The 19,018-nt window shown below is 43.0% G+C and overlaps 1 protein-coding gene across 5 annotated transcripts in view; it reads right to left on the reverse strand.

Annotated features, from left to right (window-relative positions):
- Positions 1-3,083: 3,083 nt before the first annotated feature.
- Positions 3,084-19,018, reverse strand: part of si:ch211-1e14.1 — a 94,034-nt gene continuing 78,099 nt past the window's right edge. For 3 of the 5 annotated variants that reach the window (XM_073929900.1, XM_073929899.1, XM_073929898.1), the window contains 7 exons: positions 18,644-18,873; positions 12,070-12,214; positions 10,005-10,331; positions 7,917-7,969; positions 6,289-6,434; positions 5,603-5,730; positions 3,084-4,649 (listed from right to left, as the gene is read on the reverse strand). In XM_073929900.1, the coding sequence (XP_073786001.1) occupies positions 4,410-4,649; positions 5,603-5,730; positions 6,289-6,434; positions 7,917-7,969; positions 10,005-10,331; positions 12,070-12,214; positions 18,644-18,873 (1,269 nt within the window). In that variant the 3' untranslated portion in view covers positions 3,084-4,409. The remainder of the gene's footprint in view (positions 4,650-5,602; positions 5,731-6,288; positions 6,435-7,916; positions 7,970-10,004; positions 10,332-12,069; positions 12,215-18,643; positions 18,874-19,018) is intronic. The other 2 variants (XM_073929903.1, XM_073929902.1) reach the window with 1 other exon arrangement.

The following is a 19,018-nucleotide window of genomic DNA, read 5'->3' on the forward strand; positions in this document are numbered from 1 at the left end:
TATTTTTGAATTTTTGAATTAATGTGAAGCAATTCTTCTTCTTCTTCTTCTTCTTATTATTATTATTATTGTTGTTGTTGTTGTATTTTAAAATCAGTCCATCACTTACATAATAACTTGAGAACCACTAATGTTTTTGTAACACTAAAGACTTATGTAATGATTCAGATTCATCCTCAAAGGAATAAATGGCATTTTAAAACATTTATTAAGAGAAAATGATTCTATAAAATTGTAGTATTTAATTTTTATTATAATTTTGATCAAATAAATGGATAAATTTGGAAAGTAAGATACCTGTAACTCTTTGGTAATGCATTTCACTGAAGTGAGACTGATATTTGAATGACTGTCAGCAAAATCAGGCATAATTTGATTCAAATTTATTAAATATTTTAGAATTTTATGAAGCAATTCTTAATTTATCATTATTATTATTATTAATAATGTATTTTAAAATCAGTCGATCACTTACATAATAACTGTTTGAGAATCACTATTGTAATGTCTTTGTAACATTAAACACTTATGTAATAATTCAGATTCATTCTCACAGAGATAAACGGTGTTTTAAAACATTTATTAAGAGAAAATGATTCCAGTAAATTGTAGTATTTCACAGTTTTACTGTTTACTTTAAACAAATAATTGCATAATTTTGGAAAGCAAGACACCTGTAACATTTGGGTAATGCTTTTCATTAAAGTGAGACTGATATTTTAATTAACTGTCGACAAAATCAGGCATAATTTGATTCAAATTTATTAAATATATTTTTGGTTAAGCAATTCTTAATTTACTGTTATTATTAATGTATTTTTAAAATAAGCCCATCACTCACTTAATAACTGTTTGAGAAGCACTATTGTAAGTACATTACTGAAAATGACTTAGCATGCCTTTACAACCTGTCAAATCATAGTAATCCTGCATCATTCATGTCAGCCCAGTTTCCTTTATATATAACAAACTGGATAAAACTGAAGCTGTATATCCAGCACTCCTGCAGATGCCAAACACAATAAAGGCAAATGAAGATGAAAAACATCACTACTTCAAATGCTATTACTGGACCCACAAGTAGGGTTCAATACTTGTATCATGAAGGCAATGTGTGCTTAATGGCCGTTAATGGAAATGAAAGGATCAGCATCGCAAGACCACAGGCAAAAAAGAAAAATGTACAGTATAACAAAAAAAAAAAAAAAAAAGAAGCAGGTCAATCTGTAGATCAATTCAAGGTATCAAAAGCAGTTCAACTTCTCAGAATCTATACAAGAACCAGTGCAAGGTATAAAGTGATTCGGTACCACTTTACAATAAGGCTCAATTAGTTCATTTGAATATATTTGCTGACACAAACCAATAGTGAATGATTCAGAACAGCATTTATTCATCTTTGTTAACATTAGGTAATGGGGAAAAATCATTTACTGTTACCTTACAGTGCATTAGCTCCTGTTATAACACGACTGTCTGGAATACTTGATTCTGATTGGTCAGTCATGACATTTCAAGGTGTTTTATTTAGAGAAACCAACTGCTGAAACTAATAACACAGATGCATGTGGGTACTTCTAATCATCCTGACCATCAGTGAATGTGTTCATATTTATAATCATGTTTGTTACGCTGCTGTTTTGATTATTTGGCGCCATCTAGTGACTGAATAATATATAGATTAGTGTACGCTCCATTCAGCCGTTTTCATTAGTTTGTTGAAAAAAAAAAAACATTTACAGCTCAGAGCAATGTTTTGCATCTAGTTTTTACATTTTGTGACAAGTAGTCATGCAAAAAGTAGAATAAAGTACATCCAGATGGCTGTTTTCACAGAAAAAAAGCCCTTCAGTCTTATAGAACAGACTTACAGTAGTCATACAACTGCCGATAAGCCTTTTAGCAACTTTATTCTGATATAACAACCATCTGGATGTACTTTAACCACTACTTAACAAGCACAATTTGCTATTTTTTTTTTATGCGTTAGTAACAAAGTAAGTGATCTATGATTAATAAATGCTGTACAAGTATTGATTCATTCTCAGTTTATGTTAGTGAATACATAAACTAATAGAACCGTATTGTAAAGTGTGACCAACGATTCAACGGTGAAGGCAGTGACACAGCAAATAAACAACACAATATGAAAAACACACACGCAAACCTTTAAAACAAGACTAATGCCAGGCTCAGACTACACATTGTTTGGTTTCTGAATGATTTTTGACTCACGGACAAGAAACATGGTCACACGACAAACAAAAAGAGCTTGATTAGCTGGTTCAGGTGTGGTTTATTGGGGTTGGAACTAAAATAAGCACTCCAGGACCAAGTTTGGGCAACCCTGTTTTAGACACTCAAAAACTGAGACTTTTGAAAATGCTTCAGATTTGTTTTAATTAGAAGACTTAGTTAGGTTTCGAAGTAGATGACCTAAAAACACATGGCTTTATTGGTGCCAGAGGTGTAGTGGAAAGTGCATTGACATATGCACTTCGGTGCTTACAGCGACCGCGAGTTCAATTCCCGCCTCAAGGTCCTATGGCAATTCTTCCCCTCTCTCTGCTCCCCAAACTTTCCAGTCAATACTTTCTACTGTCCTATCCAATTAAGGTGAAAACCCCAAAAAATTAATTATAAAAAAGGCGTGGCTCCACAAATTCACTCCCTGATTGGCTCTTCTGGATTACTCCTATCTTGATTCGTTGAGCTCTGATCATATGATCATTACACAGAGTTTTGGTTTGTTTTTGTTAGATGTTTTGAAAAGATGGCAGAAAGTGCATCTAATATGTTCTCTTAATAATAAAATGTCATAATGTTTTGTTTTTACTGTGAATATGCATGCATAGAAGAAAACTTTACCATTTCAAATGATGTCTTGAAACTTATAGCTTGGGGCAACGCAGTGGCGCAGTAGGTAGTGCTGTCGCCACACAGCAAAAAGGTCACTGGTTTGAGCCTCGGCTGGGTCAGTTGGCATTTCTGCATGGAGTTTGCATGTTCTCCCTGTGTTCATGTGGGTTTCCTCCGGGTGCTCCGGTTTCCCCCACAGTCCAGTGACATGCTGTACAGGCGAATTGGGTGAGCTAAATTGTCCGTAGTGTATGAGTGTGTAGGAGTGTGTGTGATTGTTTCCCAGAGATGAGTTGTGGCTGGAAGGGCATCCGCTGTGTAAAAACGTGCTGTATAAATTGGCGGTTCATTCCGCTGTGGCGACCCCAAATTAATAAAGGGACTAAGCCGAAAAGAAAATGACTGAATGAATGAACATATAGCTTGTTTAAAAATAAGTTATATTTAATATATTTGAAATGATTGATTGTACAGTCTGTGCTACCAAATTATGACATTTTATGCGAATACTGGAACGCGAGATAAGTACAAGGTCTTTTTTTTCCATAAAATGATTTGAAATTGCACATTTGGTTGCCAAATATTGTGAAAACCATTCCAATTGTTACAAATAGGATACATTTGTATAGCTTTAAATTCATTCAGCAGAACGATTATGCCTAACATGCATACTAGACTTATTATGTTTATAATCAATATTATTACAAATTTTCTATATTAGTTACTTTATATTTTTCAGTTTTTAATACATATAATATTTAAAAGACTTTTCCCTCTCAGCATGATTTAATAGTAATCCCATAAGAACCTTTGTTTTATTTAGTATTTGTATATATGCTGCAGTTTCGTACTTTATTTTTATAGATGCTTTTAGCTTCTAACATGGAAAACTATGGGAACTCAACTATAGGTCAATGATCGCTTTTATTTTAAAATGCTATGTTAAAATCAAAACACACCAGTGTCTTTTTATGAAAAACAAATAAATAAAATAGATTTTTGTGTCCATTATCATTTACAAATCGTCAACCCCAGGGGTGTCCAACATCTGTTCTGGAGGGCCGCTGTCCTGCATAGTTTAGCTCCAACTTCCTTCAATGCAACTGCCTCAAAGTTTCTAGTACACCAAGAAAGAGCTTGATCAGCTGGTTCAGGTGTGTCTGATTGGGGTTGGAACTAAACCATGCACGACACCGGCCCTCCAGGACCTAGTTTGCACATCCCTGCTCTACACTAAACAAATCAAGCCAAAAATCTGGTAATGTGTAGTCTGAACTTGACATAAACAAATGTGTCGTGGCCAGATTTTGGCTTCAACATCCTGGTCTGCTTCCAATCTTTAAAGAAGGTAAAAAACATTAAACTTCAGTCTCGGCACACAACTTGGGGAACCGGAGAGGAAGATGGAAATTAAGGAGAAATGTCTACTCTTCCTGTCCTAATGTTTTCTGCCACCAGGGGGCAGCAGACGCTACATGACAGTCTTTGACCTCTCGAAAACGCCACTTCCATGGGAAGTACAGTGCAGTGTAGTGCAGTTTGGGCCAGTCTCAGCTGTGATAACTGGGAACTGAGGCCTGTTTCTGGGAGAGGCGCATCAGTTCCTCTCGGATGGCTTTGATGAGCGAGGCGGACGAGTGGTTTGGAGGTGAAGGCTCCTCGAGGGGAGCGGAGGGAGGGTAGCCCAGGCCCAGAGAGTCCAGGTGGGCCGGAGCAGCAGATGGCTCCTTCAGGCCATTTCTGGAAGTCTGGAATACAGAGATGGAGGTGTAGTCAAGAGAGCCAAAATCCTGAACAAAGAAATATGGGAGAGAAAGAAGGAAGGAGGGAAGAAATGAGGCAAAAAAGATTTGATAAGGTTTGGAGAGTTTGACAGAGCCTCTTATTGAGGAAGAAATAAGTGGGAAGAGCTATAGAAGAGGAATATTTGTAGCCTCCCAACTGCTGCTTATAATGTTCATCAAGATTTCAGAATCAGAAAGACACACAAACAAAAAATGATCTCAAATAGAGTAAAAAAATTAATTTAAATAATTAAAGATGAACACAATCTCTCCGTTAAACAGAAATTGGGAGGAAAAATAAACAGGGGGGCTATTAATTCAGCGGGGCTAATAATTCTGACTTAAACTGTACATGCATGCATGCATACATACATACATACATGCATACATACATACATACATGCATACATACAAACATACATACATACATGCATACATACATATATACATACATACATACATGCATACATACATGCATACATACATGCATACATACATACATACATACATACATGCATACATACATACATACATACATACATACATACATACATACATACATGCATACATACATACATACATACATACATACATACATACATACATACATACATACATACATACATACATACATACATACATACATAGATACATACATACATACATACATACATACATACAGTAGTAAGCAGTTGAAGTGGATTATTATAGTTTCTCAAAATGGTCCTAAGACAAGAATGTTTTTCAATAGTTTTAGGACAACTTTGATGAAAGGATTGATCCACTTCAAATGTTGACTACTATATAGCAAATTCAATTGAATAAATATTCTGTATAAAATGTCAGAGCTTAGCATGAGAATAATAAAGTCTAAAAATAATGTGCAAAGAATATTTTATATATGTATATTTGTGAGTGTGCTCATTTAAAATGTATTTTGAAGAGTATTTTAAACTTACAGGCTCCCTGTTGTTAGCGAGTTTGTTGTCGTCCTCAGGATACGGGCTCCAGTTTGACCCACCGAGCTGTCGGCTGTCATTTATACGACCTGTCAGACCAACGTGACTTAGATGATGCAGCTGTGCACCTGTGAACACACATGCATGTTTCACATATCCATGCATCCATCACTACCACTCTAACCCTTTAGGAGGAAAATAACCATAAACGGTAACTAGGCATGGGCCAGTATAAGATTCTGATGGTATGATACCCTTGGATAATAATGTCACGGTTTCACGGTATCTTGATTACTGCTCTAAATTAAGTTCTTTATAAATGTCTGGGAAAAAAACTAAAACTTTCCCCCCTTTGAACAATTCTATTTTGAGACCGTAAACATGTCAGGCTAAATAATTTAAATAAATCATTGACTTCTGCTCTCTTTATTAGTTTCAGAAACACAGTTTTTTTACAACTTGAAAAAGGCATCTTTGGATATCTTTTCTGCTGGAGATACTGTTATCCTAAAAAATAAAACAAACATTGACTTTTCCAAACCGTGGTATTTCTTGAAGCCGATTTTCGTCCCATGCCTAATGTTAACTTCCTCAACATTGATTAAAACTTAAAAACCCTTTGTTAAGTCATGAAAGTTCAATAATCTTATAATAACCCCAATAACAATCCAGAGTTTTTCTCGTACCTGTAGTGCCCCCTACTGGTCGTGGTCTGGCAGAGGAGGGCAGCTCATCAGTGTGTGTCCCTCGACCAGGGTAAAGTGACTCTGGCTGTAGATGTTCAGCAGGCAGGGATTCTCCTGATGGCATATAGCTGGACCCCAATCCCTGTCTGTAGAGACACAAAAACATCAAATACCCACACTGCACTCCAACAAAAACAAGACTTCACCAATCTCACTACAATCAAGGCAAGTTTATTTATACACCACATTCTAGACACAATGGTAATATAAAGTGATTTACATAAACAATAATAAAAGAAACGAAACACAATAAGTATAAAAAGTAAGAAAAATTAAAATGATTGAAAAATGTGTTAAAAAGGAACAACAACAATAAAGAACACACTCATGCAAAGTGATCGGAAGCACTGTTACTTTCCAAAACATCCCCTAAAATATCTTTAGAGGACGAAATTTACACTAGTGCTTGACGAATATATTGATAAGGCTGATGTACTAAAGAGCCCCTATTATGGGTTTTTGAAAATGAGCATCCATGCGGTGTGTAACACGGCTCTAAGTGGATAAAAACATCCAGCAGAGGTTTAAATCTAAAATTGGAGCAAAAAACAATTTTTTTTTAGCTAAATATTTGATTTAGAGTCGAATAAACGAATCGAGCTGTGTTCGGATGTTTTGTTTGATCGCATTGACATCGATACGGTACATCACCAAATATATACTTCCAGTTTCATTAAAATGTGCATGCGCTTTCCCTCCACACACTAGCGGAGCGCGCGGGGATCATAGGACTGATCATGACGCGAAGATGACGATCACTGTCAGATGAAGATTTGGTTGCAGGGAATAAAGGGTTAAAGTTCATTTTCACAACAACACCACAGTATAGGCAACCTAGTGCTGTGTTTGTTCCTGTCATTTTTCAGATTTTTGATTCAATAACCTACTCTGCAATGCGGGATTCTTCAGCCGTTTGCAGACTTTGACAGGGACTTTGTCAGTAACTTTTACAGTTCAAATGGGCCAGTTTCTTCTTCCTCCATATCATAACATGTAAGTGTTGTTAAAATTGTTCCCTCGTTTTGTGTAGTTTGCAAAACATGTGTTTAATTGTGTGTTATAAGTTGTAATCAGGGCTGGAGCAAGCTGAACTGGCGCTCTAGGCGAACGACGATCACGCTGCCCTCAACCCAAAAGTGAAAAATTAAGTGACAGGTTCACGGATTAAAGGTGAGGACTGAGGGGGCGGGTCTAGGTTGCCTCTATGAACGCGACGACCCTGGTTGTAATCCCCCCGCGCTGCTTGTTATACCGTATTTATTATAAATCAGTGCTTGTACTCTATCTCTTAGGATAAATCTGTATGGGGCTGTTCACATATCGCGTCCAAAACCATGTTAAAAACGTGATTTTAAGTGCGTTTCCGAACTGGCAATCCTTTGCTATGGCCACCATCAGCCTTACCTACACACACGCAGTGCGGTAAATTTTCTAAATAAATCAACTTTTGCCACTCTGTGGATTAATACTGAATGTGTGTCGTTGTCATTACTTAGGTTTATGTTTAGGGGTTAGGTTTAAGAGTAGAGCAATATGCCACAAAAAAATTTAAATAAAAAAATACTCACCTATGTAGTAAACCTTGCACACTGGAAGGAGGCAGACCTAATTCAGCATATCTCTGCAAGAAATACACAAAACATGTGCAGTTGTTGAGCTTAAAACAGGTTGATGATTCTTGACTGGAGTTGTTGCTGTATCTACATATTTGGCTGTCCTACTGTAAGTGTTTCATTAAGGTCTGTGTGGACAGACAAGGCTTCAATTTTGAGTAGTTTATTTTCCATCTGTGGAAAACAGAGTATGGGTTTCTTTGATGTGATTTGCTTATATCGCTGTAATATACACATTTATAATGAAATCAGTCAATAACGGACTCCATTAAACCATCATCAAGTACACATGTTAAAAAATACTAGCAATTTGGATATGTATTTGTGCAGACAATTTTTTTTAGATTGTTGCTGTTGTTCGATCTTTAAGGAACACAAATATTTTGATAAAAAATATTTATTCATTAGTAGTATTTTGAATTTAGAAATCAGCATTCAACAAACTGTGGATACTAAACTGCTTCTCATATGCTTGTGTCTCTGGTCTAAATGGCAGTGAATGGAGCGTGAAGTCTAGCGCAACCACAGCTTTAGACAAGGGGAAATCATACAAGTATTGGACTGTAGAAATGAAAACAATAATTCATCATGTGCTTTTTAATCACATGAATACGCATCATCTAGTGGTTTCTCAGACAGGATGTGTTCTCAAAAGACCGGAACATATGATTTTCTTGTGAAAATCATGTCCAATCGCTCAGAAAAGTAATAGTATCTCTCTTCTAAATAAACCACACAGTTTGAGGCATTCATGACTTCATAGCAGGATGATTTAAGATCAGATTTACTGTTTTTTTTTTTCATACACAAACAGAACGTTTAAAATAAAAAAGTGCACACAATCTGTTAATGAATTTCTAAGTGATGAGGGAAGATAAAAGCCCAAAATTCTTCAAGTAAATTCGAAGAAAAATTTGGATATTCATTTGGATAAAATCAAGCCAAAAACAAGGGTTGTTGGGGTTATTTTAGTAGTTGTAAAACAGTTTGCCCAAGCAAAACTTTCTCGAAAAGGTAAACACTTTCAACTATTAATTCATGCCGATGATGTAATAGGTGGGTGTGGCTCTGTAGCTCCACCTACTTTGTATTATAAATCTTTTTCTATTTCTTTTCTACTTTGAAGTAAGTCGAGATGAAACCAACTAAAACTGAAAGCTCCACTGGCATCATTTTTATTCTTTAACCAGTTTATATATATTTTATCTATATGTCACTTTATCTCTCTATCTCTCTATCTATCTCTCTATCTATCTATCTATCTATCTATCTATCTATCTATCTATCTATCTATCTATCTATCTATCTATCTATCTATCTATCTATCTATCTATCTTTCCAGTAATAGCCAATATATTTGTTATATATACAGTGCTTAACATAAATAAGTGCAGCCACTTTTAAAAAACAAAATCTTTAATCCATTTTTTTGTTTTTACAGCCAGTATATTTTGATGCATTTAAATAAAACAGTTTTAGTTAAATCCATTAAAATAAAAGTTTAGTCACCTAACATCTTAAGGATTAGAAAGAAAAAAATAATTAATTCAAATGAGTTATTGTAAAAAAAAAAAAATAAAAAAAAATAATAATAATACATAAATATTTAAACTAACCAAACTATATTGCATATTTCTTTATGTTTCTCTTTATTTTTCCTATTTATTATTGTTATTATTATTTAATATTTTTCCCCAACATTTTAGTTTGTGTGTACACATTTTTGGGCTTTCATCTTAAGCTTTTTTTTTTAAATTAGTTCCAGTTTTGGCTTTGGTACTGATTAATGTATATACAAATATATATATTATTGTAAATGATATGTAAATATTTGTTATTATAAAAAAATATTAAACATTCTATATAAAATATTAATTTGAAAGAGCGATATGTGAGGGGTGTACTCTTTTATGCTGGGCACTGTATATACAGTACACACCCACACACACCAAATAAAAAAAAAAACTTAAATATTAATATAAATAAAACAATACCAAATGCTAATCAGCCAGTAAATCAGTAATCCGCTACAGTTAATCTTACCCCTGTGTAGGGATTCAAGGGCGGGTATCCTGGGCCCCAGGGCCGTGGTCCCCGTGATGGTGGGCTCAATGGAGGTGGTGGCGCAGGGTTGATACCGACCCCGGGCAGAGTGATGCCAGCGGTGCTACCCTGAGATGAGGGAGACACAAGGGCGAAGGCATCGTCCAGGAGAGAGTGCATCTGCTGCCGGGCCTCCTCTATAGAGGGCTGAGGAGGCAGGTAAGGGGGTGGTGGAGGAGGGTGACCAGGAGGAGGAGAAATCGGACAGTGAAAAACATCATCCGTCGGGGATGGGCTATTATGCTCGGGACACTGGTCTGGGTCCGACTGCAAAACCAAATCAAATGACAAATAATTATCATTTTAAAAACAAGTTACATGTTATTTTATTAAATATACAATTTTCCAGTCTTCAGTGTTTTTCACTGCTTAATAGTTTTGTGGTATAAACCAGTGGCCATCAACCTCTTTATTACTGCGGACCAGTCAACGCTTGATAATTTTACCATGGACCAGGGAGGTTGCAGCGGTGGTTCTGAGGTTGCCAGGCGATCATCATTTGTTTTTTTCAGAGGATGACAAGCTGACAAAACATTGCTGTCACTCTGATAAAAGTATTATTTATGGAGAAAGTTACAAAGCACTGCAGTGTTTGGGTCTTCTGTGTTTGTCGGAGATAATTCGTCGACCAAAATGTGTATATTCCATAAAAAGTATAAAGCTGATCGATCAGTTGTTGTCACAAGGCTCGCAGCATTTATTTAACTGTGTGCGTCTGGAAGATGCGAGCGTGTCATGCCATGTGTGCGCACCTCGATTGGAAATAATAAACTTGTGCAAACTCTTAAAACAGACGTGAAATGTGAACAGCCCCTAAAGTCGCCGTCATTTGCGATCTCTACAGACATGGTGAATTCACCTGATTTGTTGACAAATGGTATGCGAATCTATTCCTCTGCAATTCGCGGGTCCTTCAATGGGCCTTTTCCCCTTTAAGCAAAAAAATTTCCAAAGACTTCGGTTTCTTACTTATTTTTCTGCTTGTGGGTTAAATTTGGCCACTCAAGTGACCGAGATGTAAGCGAGAAAATGTGGTCATTTTTCAAAATAAAGGATCATTCAGACTCATATAATAAATAAAACAGAATGACTCCTTGTGTGGGCCGGTACCAATTGGTAAATGGACTGGTACAACCAGCACTGGTACTAATTGATCCATGGATTTTTAACCCTCTTGTGAAATATTTCTATATTGATATTTGATGGAGCAAAGAAATTTTAACAGTATGTCTGATAATATTTTTTCTTCTGGAGAAATTCTTATTTGTTTTCTATCGGCTAGAATAAAAGCATTTCTTAATAAAAAAAAAAAAAAAACATTTTAAGGTCAATCTTATTAGCAATATTAGGCAATATTTATTTTTAATTGTCTAAAGAACAAACCATCGTTATACAATGGCGTGCCTAATTACCTTAACCTTCAAGCCTTTACATTGCACTTTAAGATGAATACTAGTATCTTGAAAAAGATCTAGTAAAATATTATGTACTGTCATCATGGCAAAGATAAAATAAGTCAGTTATTAAAACTATTATGTTTAGAAATGGGTTGGAAAAAATCTTTCAGTTGAGCAGAATGGGGGAAAAATAAATATAGGAGGTATAATAATTCAGAAACTGCTAATAATTTTGACTTCAACTGTACATATAAAGAGAAAATAGTAAATGTTTTTTGTCACTTATGAATAATTAATGCTTTCTGAAACAAACCTTTAAGTTAGGGTAGGGCAAATAAACCTTTAAATAACGAAGTTAATCAAATACAGTTAAAATTACAGTTATTTATATTAATACTATTATTGTTTTGAAATTAAGAAATGATCTTTCTAATAAATTAGCACTTGCTAATTCGCTGCATGTAGTTGATTAGCAATGTCTTAAATAACAAACATGTGGAGAGATCAGGAAAGAAACAGCATGGATTTGATTACACAGTAACATGCAATTGCATTATATATATATATATATAGAGAGAGAGAAAAACAAAATACTTCAGGACACTGACCACATATGCTATGTTATTGACTCCTGGGTATTTCCTGTATGTCCCGTCGCTGTCTGTGGTTATGAGCCTGTCTCGGTCAGCATCTGTCAGCTCACCGTTCATCTGCTGTTTCCTTCTCTGTTTAGGAGAACGCTTCCCTCTGTTGCTGCAAAGTAACAAACATACACTCTCAGGTGAGCGTTAAGGAAACTAATGGCAATTCAAGGGAATTTAAGTCAATGGCTACAGATTTCTTTAAAATATCTTTTTTCAAAAGAAACGTTCGAGGTTACTAAAGTAACCCTTCGTTCCCCGAGGAGGGGAACGGAAGCACTATAAGTGGATTTGATTTGTAAAATCCACGCATTGGGAGGATTCGGATCAGAAGCCGCTTGTCTGGAGAGTATTGAACGGGCCAATGAATGAAATTAATTGGCAGCGTAAGCTTGCGCAGGTGTGCGACATCTGCAATTATCTCAGCATATAAGCACACCTAAAGCCAGCAGACGCCATCCTTTTAAGCTGAAGAGACTTTCAAACAGCTAAGGGACAGTCATTATGGCGACGGAGTATAGTGCTTCCGTTCCCCTCCTCGGGGAACGAAGGGTTACTTTAGTAACCTCGAACGTTCCCCTTCGGGGGGAACTTCAGCACTATAAGTGGATTTGATTTGTAAAATCCACGCATTGGGAGCCCATTGAAAGCGCCATAATGACTGCACCTTACCAACACCCCCGATGAGGAGATAGTCAAGCAAGCGTGACGCACCCACATCATGGGGGGCGCGGTCCTCCAACGTGTCCCTGGCCCTAATTTATCCTACTTCAACAGAAGTTTTACGGATTTAGATATATTTTTTGGGAAGTCGTGAGCATCTAGATAATTCTAGGAAATACGACAGTACGTTGGGAAGCGTGCAATCCCGATAGGGAGGACGCTGCGGAGGCCATCCGTTACCCAAGGGGGGGATAGATGGCAGAATTTACATATGGACTAGCCCTAAAAAGGGGGAGTACGCATAGCAAAAGAGTGGTTAGCGGAGAGGGAAGACACGGGTCCGCCCAGGGGGGGGACTTAACCGTGGCGGAATAAGCATATGGGATCGCCTAGTGGGGATCACGCATAGCAGGCACCTATACCCAAAACGCGGGCTGACCAGCGGGCAGACCTACAACGTAGTGGGCCAGCAAGTGACTCCTCCGCTGAGTCAGTGCTGGGGGCCATGGAGGAATCTGCAGGGCTCACCTGACGGGGAACTTTACTGACAGATAAAAAAGGCGCACGTACCTCCGTGTTAGGGAGAATGGCGCAGCAAGCGTGTTTCAACACCCTACCGAGTTGTCTCCTCAATCACCAAAGGGTTACCTAATACCCTTGAGGAAACCGGCTCCACTCGCAGATTGTAAAACCTTGCAAATGTGTTGGGTGTCGCCCAGCCCACAGCTCTACAGATGTCTGTTAGAGAGGCGCCGCGTGCACGCGCCCAAGAGGATGCAACGCTTCGAGTGGAGTGTGCACGAACTCCCGGGGGACACGGCTGACCTCGACTCGAATAAGCGAGTGAAATGGCATCCACAATCCAGTGGGATAATCTTTGTTTCGATACGGCACTTCCCTGCTGCCGACCGCCATAACAGACAAAGAGCTGCTCAGATGATCTAAAATTCTGAGTACGGTCCACATAAATGCGCAGAGCGCGAACTGGACAAAGTAAAGAAAGGGCTGGGTCTGCCTCCTCCGGGGGCAGCGCTTGCAGGTTCACTACCTGATCTCTAAAGGGGGTGGTAGGAACCTTGGGCACATAACCGGGGCGGGGTCTCAGGATGACGTGAGAGTAATCCGGCCCGAATTCCAGGCACGAGTCACTGACCGAAAATGCCTCCAGGTCCCCGACCCTCTTGATGGAGGCCAACGCAACCAGCAGAGCTGTCTTCAGGGACAGAAATCTTAGAGATACTGATTCGAGTGGCTCAAAGGGATCGGATCGCAGACTCGTGAGAACGAGGGCGAGATCCCAAGAGGGCATGAGAGGGGGGCGAGATGGATTAATTCGCCTAGCACCCCTAAGGAACTGGATGACCAGGTTATGTTTTCCCACGGTGCCGCCAGCTACCGCGCTATGATAAGCGGAGATGGCGGCCACGTAAACCTTGAGAGTGGAGGGCGACAGCCTGCTGTCCAACTTCTCTTGAAGGAAAGAGAGCACAACACTAATCTGGCAATTTCGGGGGTCTTCTCTGCGAGAGACGCACCATTCAGTGAATAGACTCCACTTCAGGGCGTAGGCGCGCCTCGTGGAGGGGGCTCTAGCCTGAGTGATGGTATTAACCACCGCAGTCGGTAGGTTACCTAAGTCTTCCTCGCGTCTAGGGACCACACGTGGAGGTTCCAAAGATCGGGGCGAGGGTGCCAGATGGTGCCCTGTCCCTGAGAGAGTAGGTCCTCTCTCAAAGGGATCCGCCAGGGGAGGGCCGTCGCGAGGAGTGAGAGCTCTGATATCCAGGTCCGGTTGGGCCAAAGGGGCGCAACTAGCAGAACCTGTTCCTCGTCCTCCCTGACCTTGCACAGAAACTGCGCGAGCAGGCTCACTGGGGGAAACGCATACTTGCGCATGCCCCGAGGCCAGCTGTGGGCCAGTGCATCCGTGCCGAGAGAGCCCTCGGTCAGGGAAAAAAACAACTGGCAGTGAGCGTTCTCGGGGGAAGCAAACAGATCGATCTGGGCCTCCCCGAATCGCGCCCATATCAGCTGAACAGACTCGGGGTGGAGTCTCCATTCTCCAGGACGTAACAGCTGTCGTGAGAGCGCATCGGCTGCACGATTGAGCGTGCCTGGGACGTGAATGGCGCGCAGCGATTTCAGCCGCGGGTGACTCCAGAGGAGCAGACGGCGGGCGAGCTGAGACATGCGGCGAGAGCGCATACCCCCCATGCGGTTGATATACGCCGCCGCCGCCATACTGTCCTTCCTGACCAGCACGTGTTGCCGCTCCAGCACCGGTAAAAAGCGGTGGAGAGCAAGGAACACTGCCAACAGCTCTAGGCGATTGATATGCCAATGCAGCTGGGCACCCTTCCAGAGGCCCGCAGCCGCATGCCCGCGACACACGGCCCCCCCAACCCGTGTTGGAAGCGTCTGTTGAAACAACAACATGGCTGGACGCCTGTCCTAGAGGCACACCGGCCTGTAGGAACGAGGGGTCGTTCCAAGGGCTGAGGGCGCGGCGACACAGCGCAGTAACCGAGACCCGGTGTGTGCCCGCGTGCCATGCGCGTCTGGGGACCCGATCGTGAAGCCAGTGCTGAAGTGGTCTCATATGGAGCAACCCGAGCGGCGTGACGGCGGCTGCGGATGCCATATGCCCCAGGAGCCTCTGAAAGAACTTCAGTGGGACCACTAGTTTGCTGTCGAGCTCCCTCAGACAGTTCAGCAACAGGCGAGCGCGTTCCTCGGAGAGGTGCGCTACCATGGTGATCGAGTCCAGCTCCATCCCGAGAAAAGAAATCCTCTGCACGGGGGCGAGTTTGCTCTTTTCTCGGTTGACCTGAAGCCCCAGTAGGCGGAGATGCCGAAGCACCTTGTCCCTGTGCATAATCAATTGCTCCCGCGAGTGGGCTAAAATCAGCCAGTCGTCGAGATAATTGAGTATGCGAATGCCCGCGAGCCGAAGGGGCGCTAGGGCACCCTCCGCGAGTTTGGTGAAGACCCGCGGAGACAGAGAGAGCCCGAAGGGGAGGACCTTGTACTGCCACGCTCGACCCTCGAACGCAAACCGCAGAAATTGGCGGTGGCGTGGAAGAATGGAGACATGGAAATACGCGTCCTTCAGGTCTATGGCTGCAAACCAATCCCGAGGACGAACGCATTGGAGAATGCGCCTCTGCGTGAGCATTCTGAACGGCAGCCTGTGCAGACAGCGGTTCAAAACGCGCAGATCTAGGATTGGCCGTGACCCACCGCTCTTTTTGGGTACGATGAAGTATGGGCTGTAAAACCCACTCTCCATCTCGGCTGGAGGAACCGGCTCGATTGCACCCTTCGCCAGGAGGGCAGCAATCTCCTCTCGCAAGACAGGGGCGGACAGGGGGTTGACCCTGGAGAAATACACGCCCGTAAACTTGGGGGGCCGTTTCGCGAACTGAATCGCGTAACCGAGTCTGATTGTGCATATGAGCCACCGCGAGGGGCTGGCCCGCGCTAACCAGGCAGGCAGAGCCCTCGCTAATGGAGTCATCGCTACAATCGCTGACGTACCAGCGGTGGGGCAGCGCGGAGTGGGTGTGCTGATCCGGGAAGCACGAGGGTCCCGCGGAAGAGCTGGAGGAGAGCGATTCGCTCTGGCTCCGCACCCTGACTCCGGAGAGGGGGCTGGAGGGCTGAGGGAAGGGAGACCGTCCCCCCAGCGCTCGTGAGCCACTGGCGAAGCACGTAGAGTCTGCGAGCCGGAAGGCAGCGCGTCCCGGATTGGCAGAACTCGTGCAGTCACATCCGGGGAAGGGAAAAAGTGCTCTTTTACTGATGTTTTGGTGGCACTGAAAAGTACCGTTGTTATCGGGGCCCCGCCCTCCAGCGGGGAAAGAGCAAGTTTCCTCTTCTCCGGATGGCCTGTCTCAGGGACGCTTCGCGGTCCGTTTACCGGACTTAACGGCGCCCTGGGCAGGAGGGGCTGCCTGCTTTCGAGGTGAACGCCGCGCCCGCTTGGCCGGAGGCGCAGGCGGGGGCGGGGCAGCACTCGTTGGCGGGCGCCCTCGGCGAGGAACAGTGGAGGTGGATGGCTCGGCGGGCGGAGCGGGCTTACGGCCACGCCGATAGATGACATTGCCCATCGCATCCGACTGCTCTTTCACCGCCTTGAATTCCTGGGTGAATTCACCGACGGTGTCGCTGAACAGGCCAGCCTGGGATATGGGCGAGTCAAGAAAGCGAACTTTGTCAACGTCGCGCATATCGGCCAGGTTTAGCCAGAGGTGGCGTTCCTGAACCACAAGTGTGGACATCGTCCTCCCCAGCGCACACGCGGCGGACTTAGTAGTCCGAAGAGCATAGTCGGTCGCGGTGCGCAGCTCATGTAATAAGCTTGGGTTGGACCCGCCCTCGTGCAGCTCGGCCAGCGCCTGCGCTTGGTAGCGCTGGTAGGTGGCCATCGCGTGCAAAGCAGAAGCAGCCTGGCCCGCAGCCTTATAAGCTCTGGCTCCGAGGGAGGCAGACAACCTACAGGCTTTGGACGGGAGGCGGGGCAAACCCCGCCACGTAGAGGCGCCGCGCGGACAAAGATTGACCGCGATAGCGCGCTCCACTGACGGGATCGCCTCATACCCCCTGGCAGCTCCGCCGTCAAGGGCGGTGAGGGCGGAGGCACACGCAGCACGGGCAGAGAAAGGTGCCCTCCAAGACTGCGTGAGCCTACTGTGCACTTCCGGGAAGAAGGGGACGAGAGGCTTCGAAGGCTTCGCCTTCTGGTCCTCTACGTAGCACCCATCTAGTCGGTCCGGCCGCGGAGCTGGGGGATAAACCATCTCCAACCCCACGGCCGAAGCAGCCCGGGAAAGCACGGCTAACATGTCCGCTTCAGGATCCGATTTGACAGCGCTCACCTGCCCGGAGGGGGCGAGCGGGTCCGGATCTTCGTCGGACAGTGAAAGCCCACCCTCCGATGCCGCGGAGGACATCTGATCTCCGGTGTCAGCGAGTGTGAGAGCTACCATCTGGTTAGACGGATCACTCTCACCACCCGAAGCTTGGATGGAGCGCCGTGAGGAGCGAGAGGTCCGCGAGCCCGTGGGCGGCGGATTATCTCCCGCTGAAACCCTTAGATCTGCCCGAGCGCCCGCTGCTTTTTTAGAACAGGAGGCAACTGGGGTGGCTCGCTCTCCTGCGAAAGTTAGCCGCGATCTTAGCTGTGCAACGGTCATGGCATCGCAATGACAACATGAACCGCCCGCGAGCACCGCATTAACATGCTGGACCCCCAAACATGCAATGCAGTGATTGTGTCCATCATCCGGAGCCAGGAAACCCCCGCATCCAGAAACGCACAGTCGGAGCGCCATCCTGAAAAGGACGTGCTGCACGACTGTGTTGCTCTTTTAGGAAAGTTGCAACTATACGCACCGCTCTGGAGGACCGGACCCAAAGAACCGCAGGCAAGGGAGTAACCCAGCTCGACCGTCTGCCACCGCGAAGACCCACTCTGGACCGGGAGACACACTCGTTCGCTCTGAAGTGCTGATCAGCAAGAGGAACCCTCATCGACTCACTCAGAAAGGATCTGAAGCGAAAAGGATGGCGTCTGCTGGCTTCAGGTGTGCTTATATGCTGAGATAATTGCAGATGTCGCACACCTGCGCAAGCTTACGCTGCCAATTAATTTCATTCATTGGCCCGTTCAATACTCTCCAGACAAGCGGCTTCTGATCCGAATCCTCCCAATGCGTGGATTTTACAAATCAAATCCACTTATAGTGCTGAAGTTCCCCCCGAAAGGGAACAATGCACTCATAAAGGGTGAATATATGTTGAGCAAATTTTCATTTTTGGGTGAACTGCCCCTTTAAGTTCTAAACTTTGGGTGAAAACAGGAGCGGGACATCTTTACCTCTTTTTGGGCTCGGTGTACAGCGAAGGCATGTGAATATCTGGATCGAGAATCTTGTCAATCTGCATCTGGGCCTTCTGATAGATTCGGTCCTGCTCTTTGGGGTCGCCGAGACCATCGATGAGATCATCCATGGCAGGGAAGTCATAATGGCCTTTCCTTTTGGCCCTCAGGCGGATCTTATTACGATGGTGCTCGATCTCAGACTTGTGCCTTAAGGCCACTTGAATCTGAAGGAGAAAGAACAGACAATGAGTAGCACATATTGATTATTGCTGATGCTGTGAATCAAATTTAAAATCAAAGCGGCCATAAAAATCGAAAAAGGGCCCCTAAGGAAATGCCTTGAGAAATGAATATAGATTAGATTCACAG

The sequence above is a fragment of the Danio rerio genome, chromosome 18, assembly GCF_049306965.1.
Source record: "Danio rerio strain Tuebingen ecotype United States chromosome 18, GRCz12tu, whole genome shotgun sequence".
Classification (NCBI taxonomy): domain Eukaryota; kingdom Metazoa; phylum Chordata; class Actinopteri; order Cypriniformes; family Danionidae; genus Danio; species Danio rerio.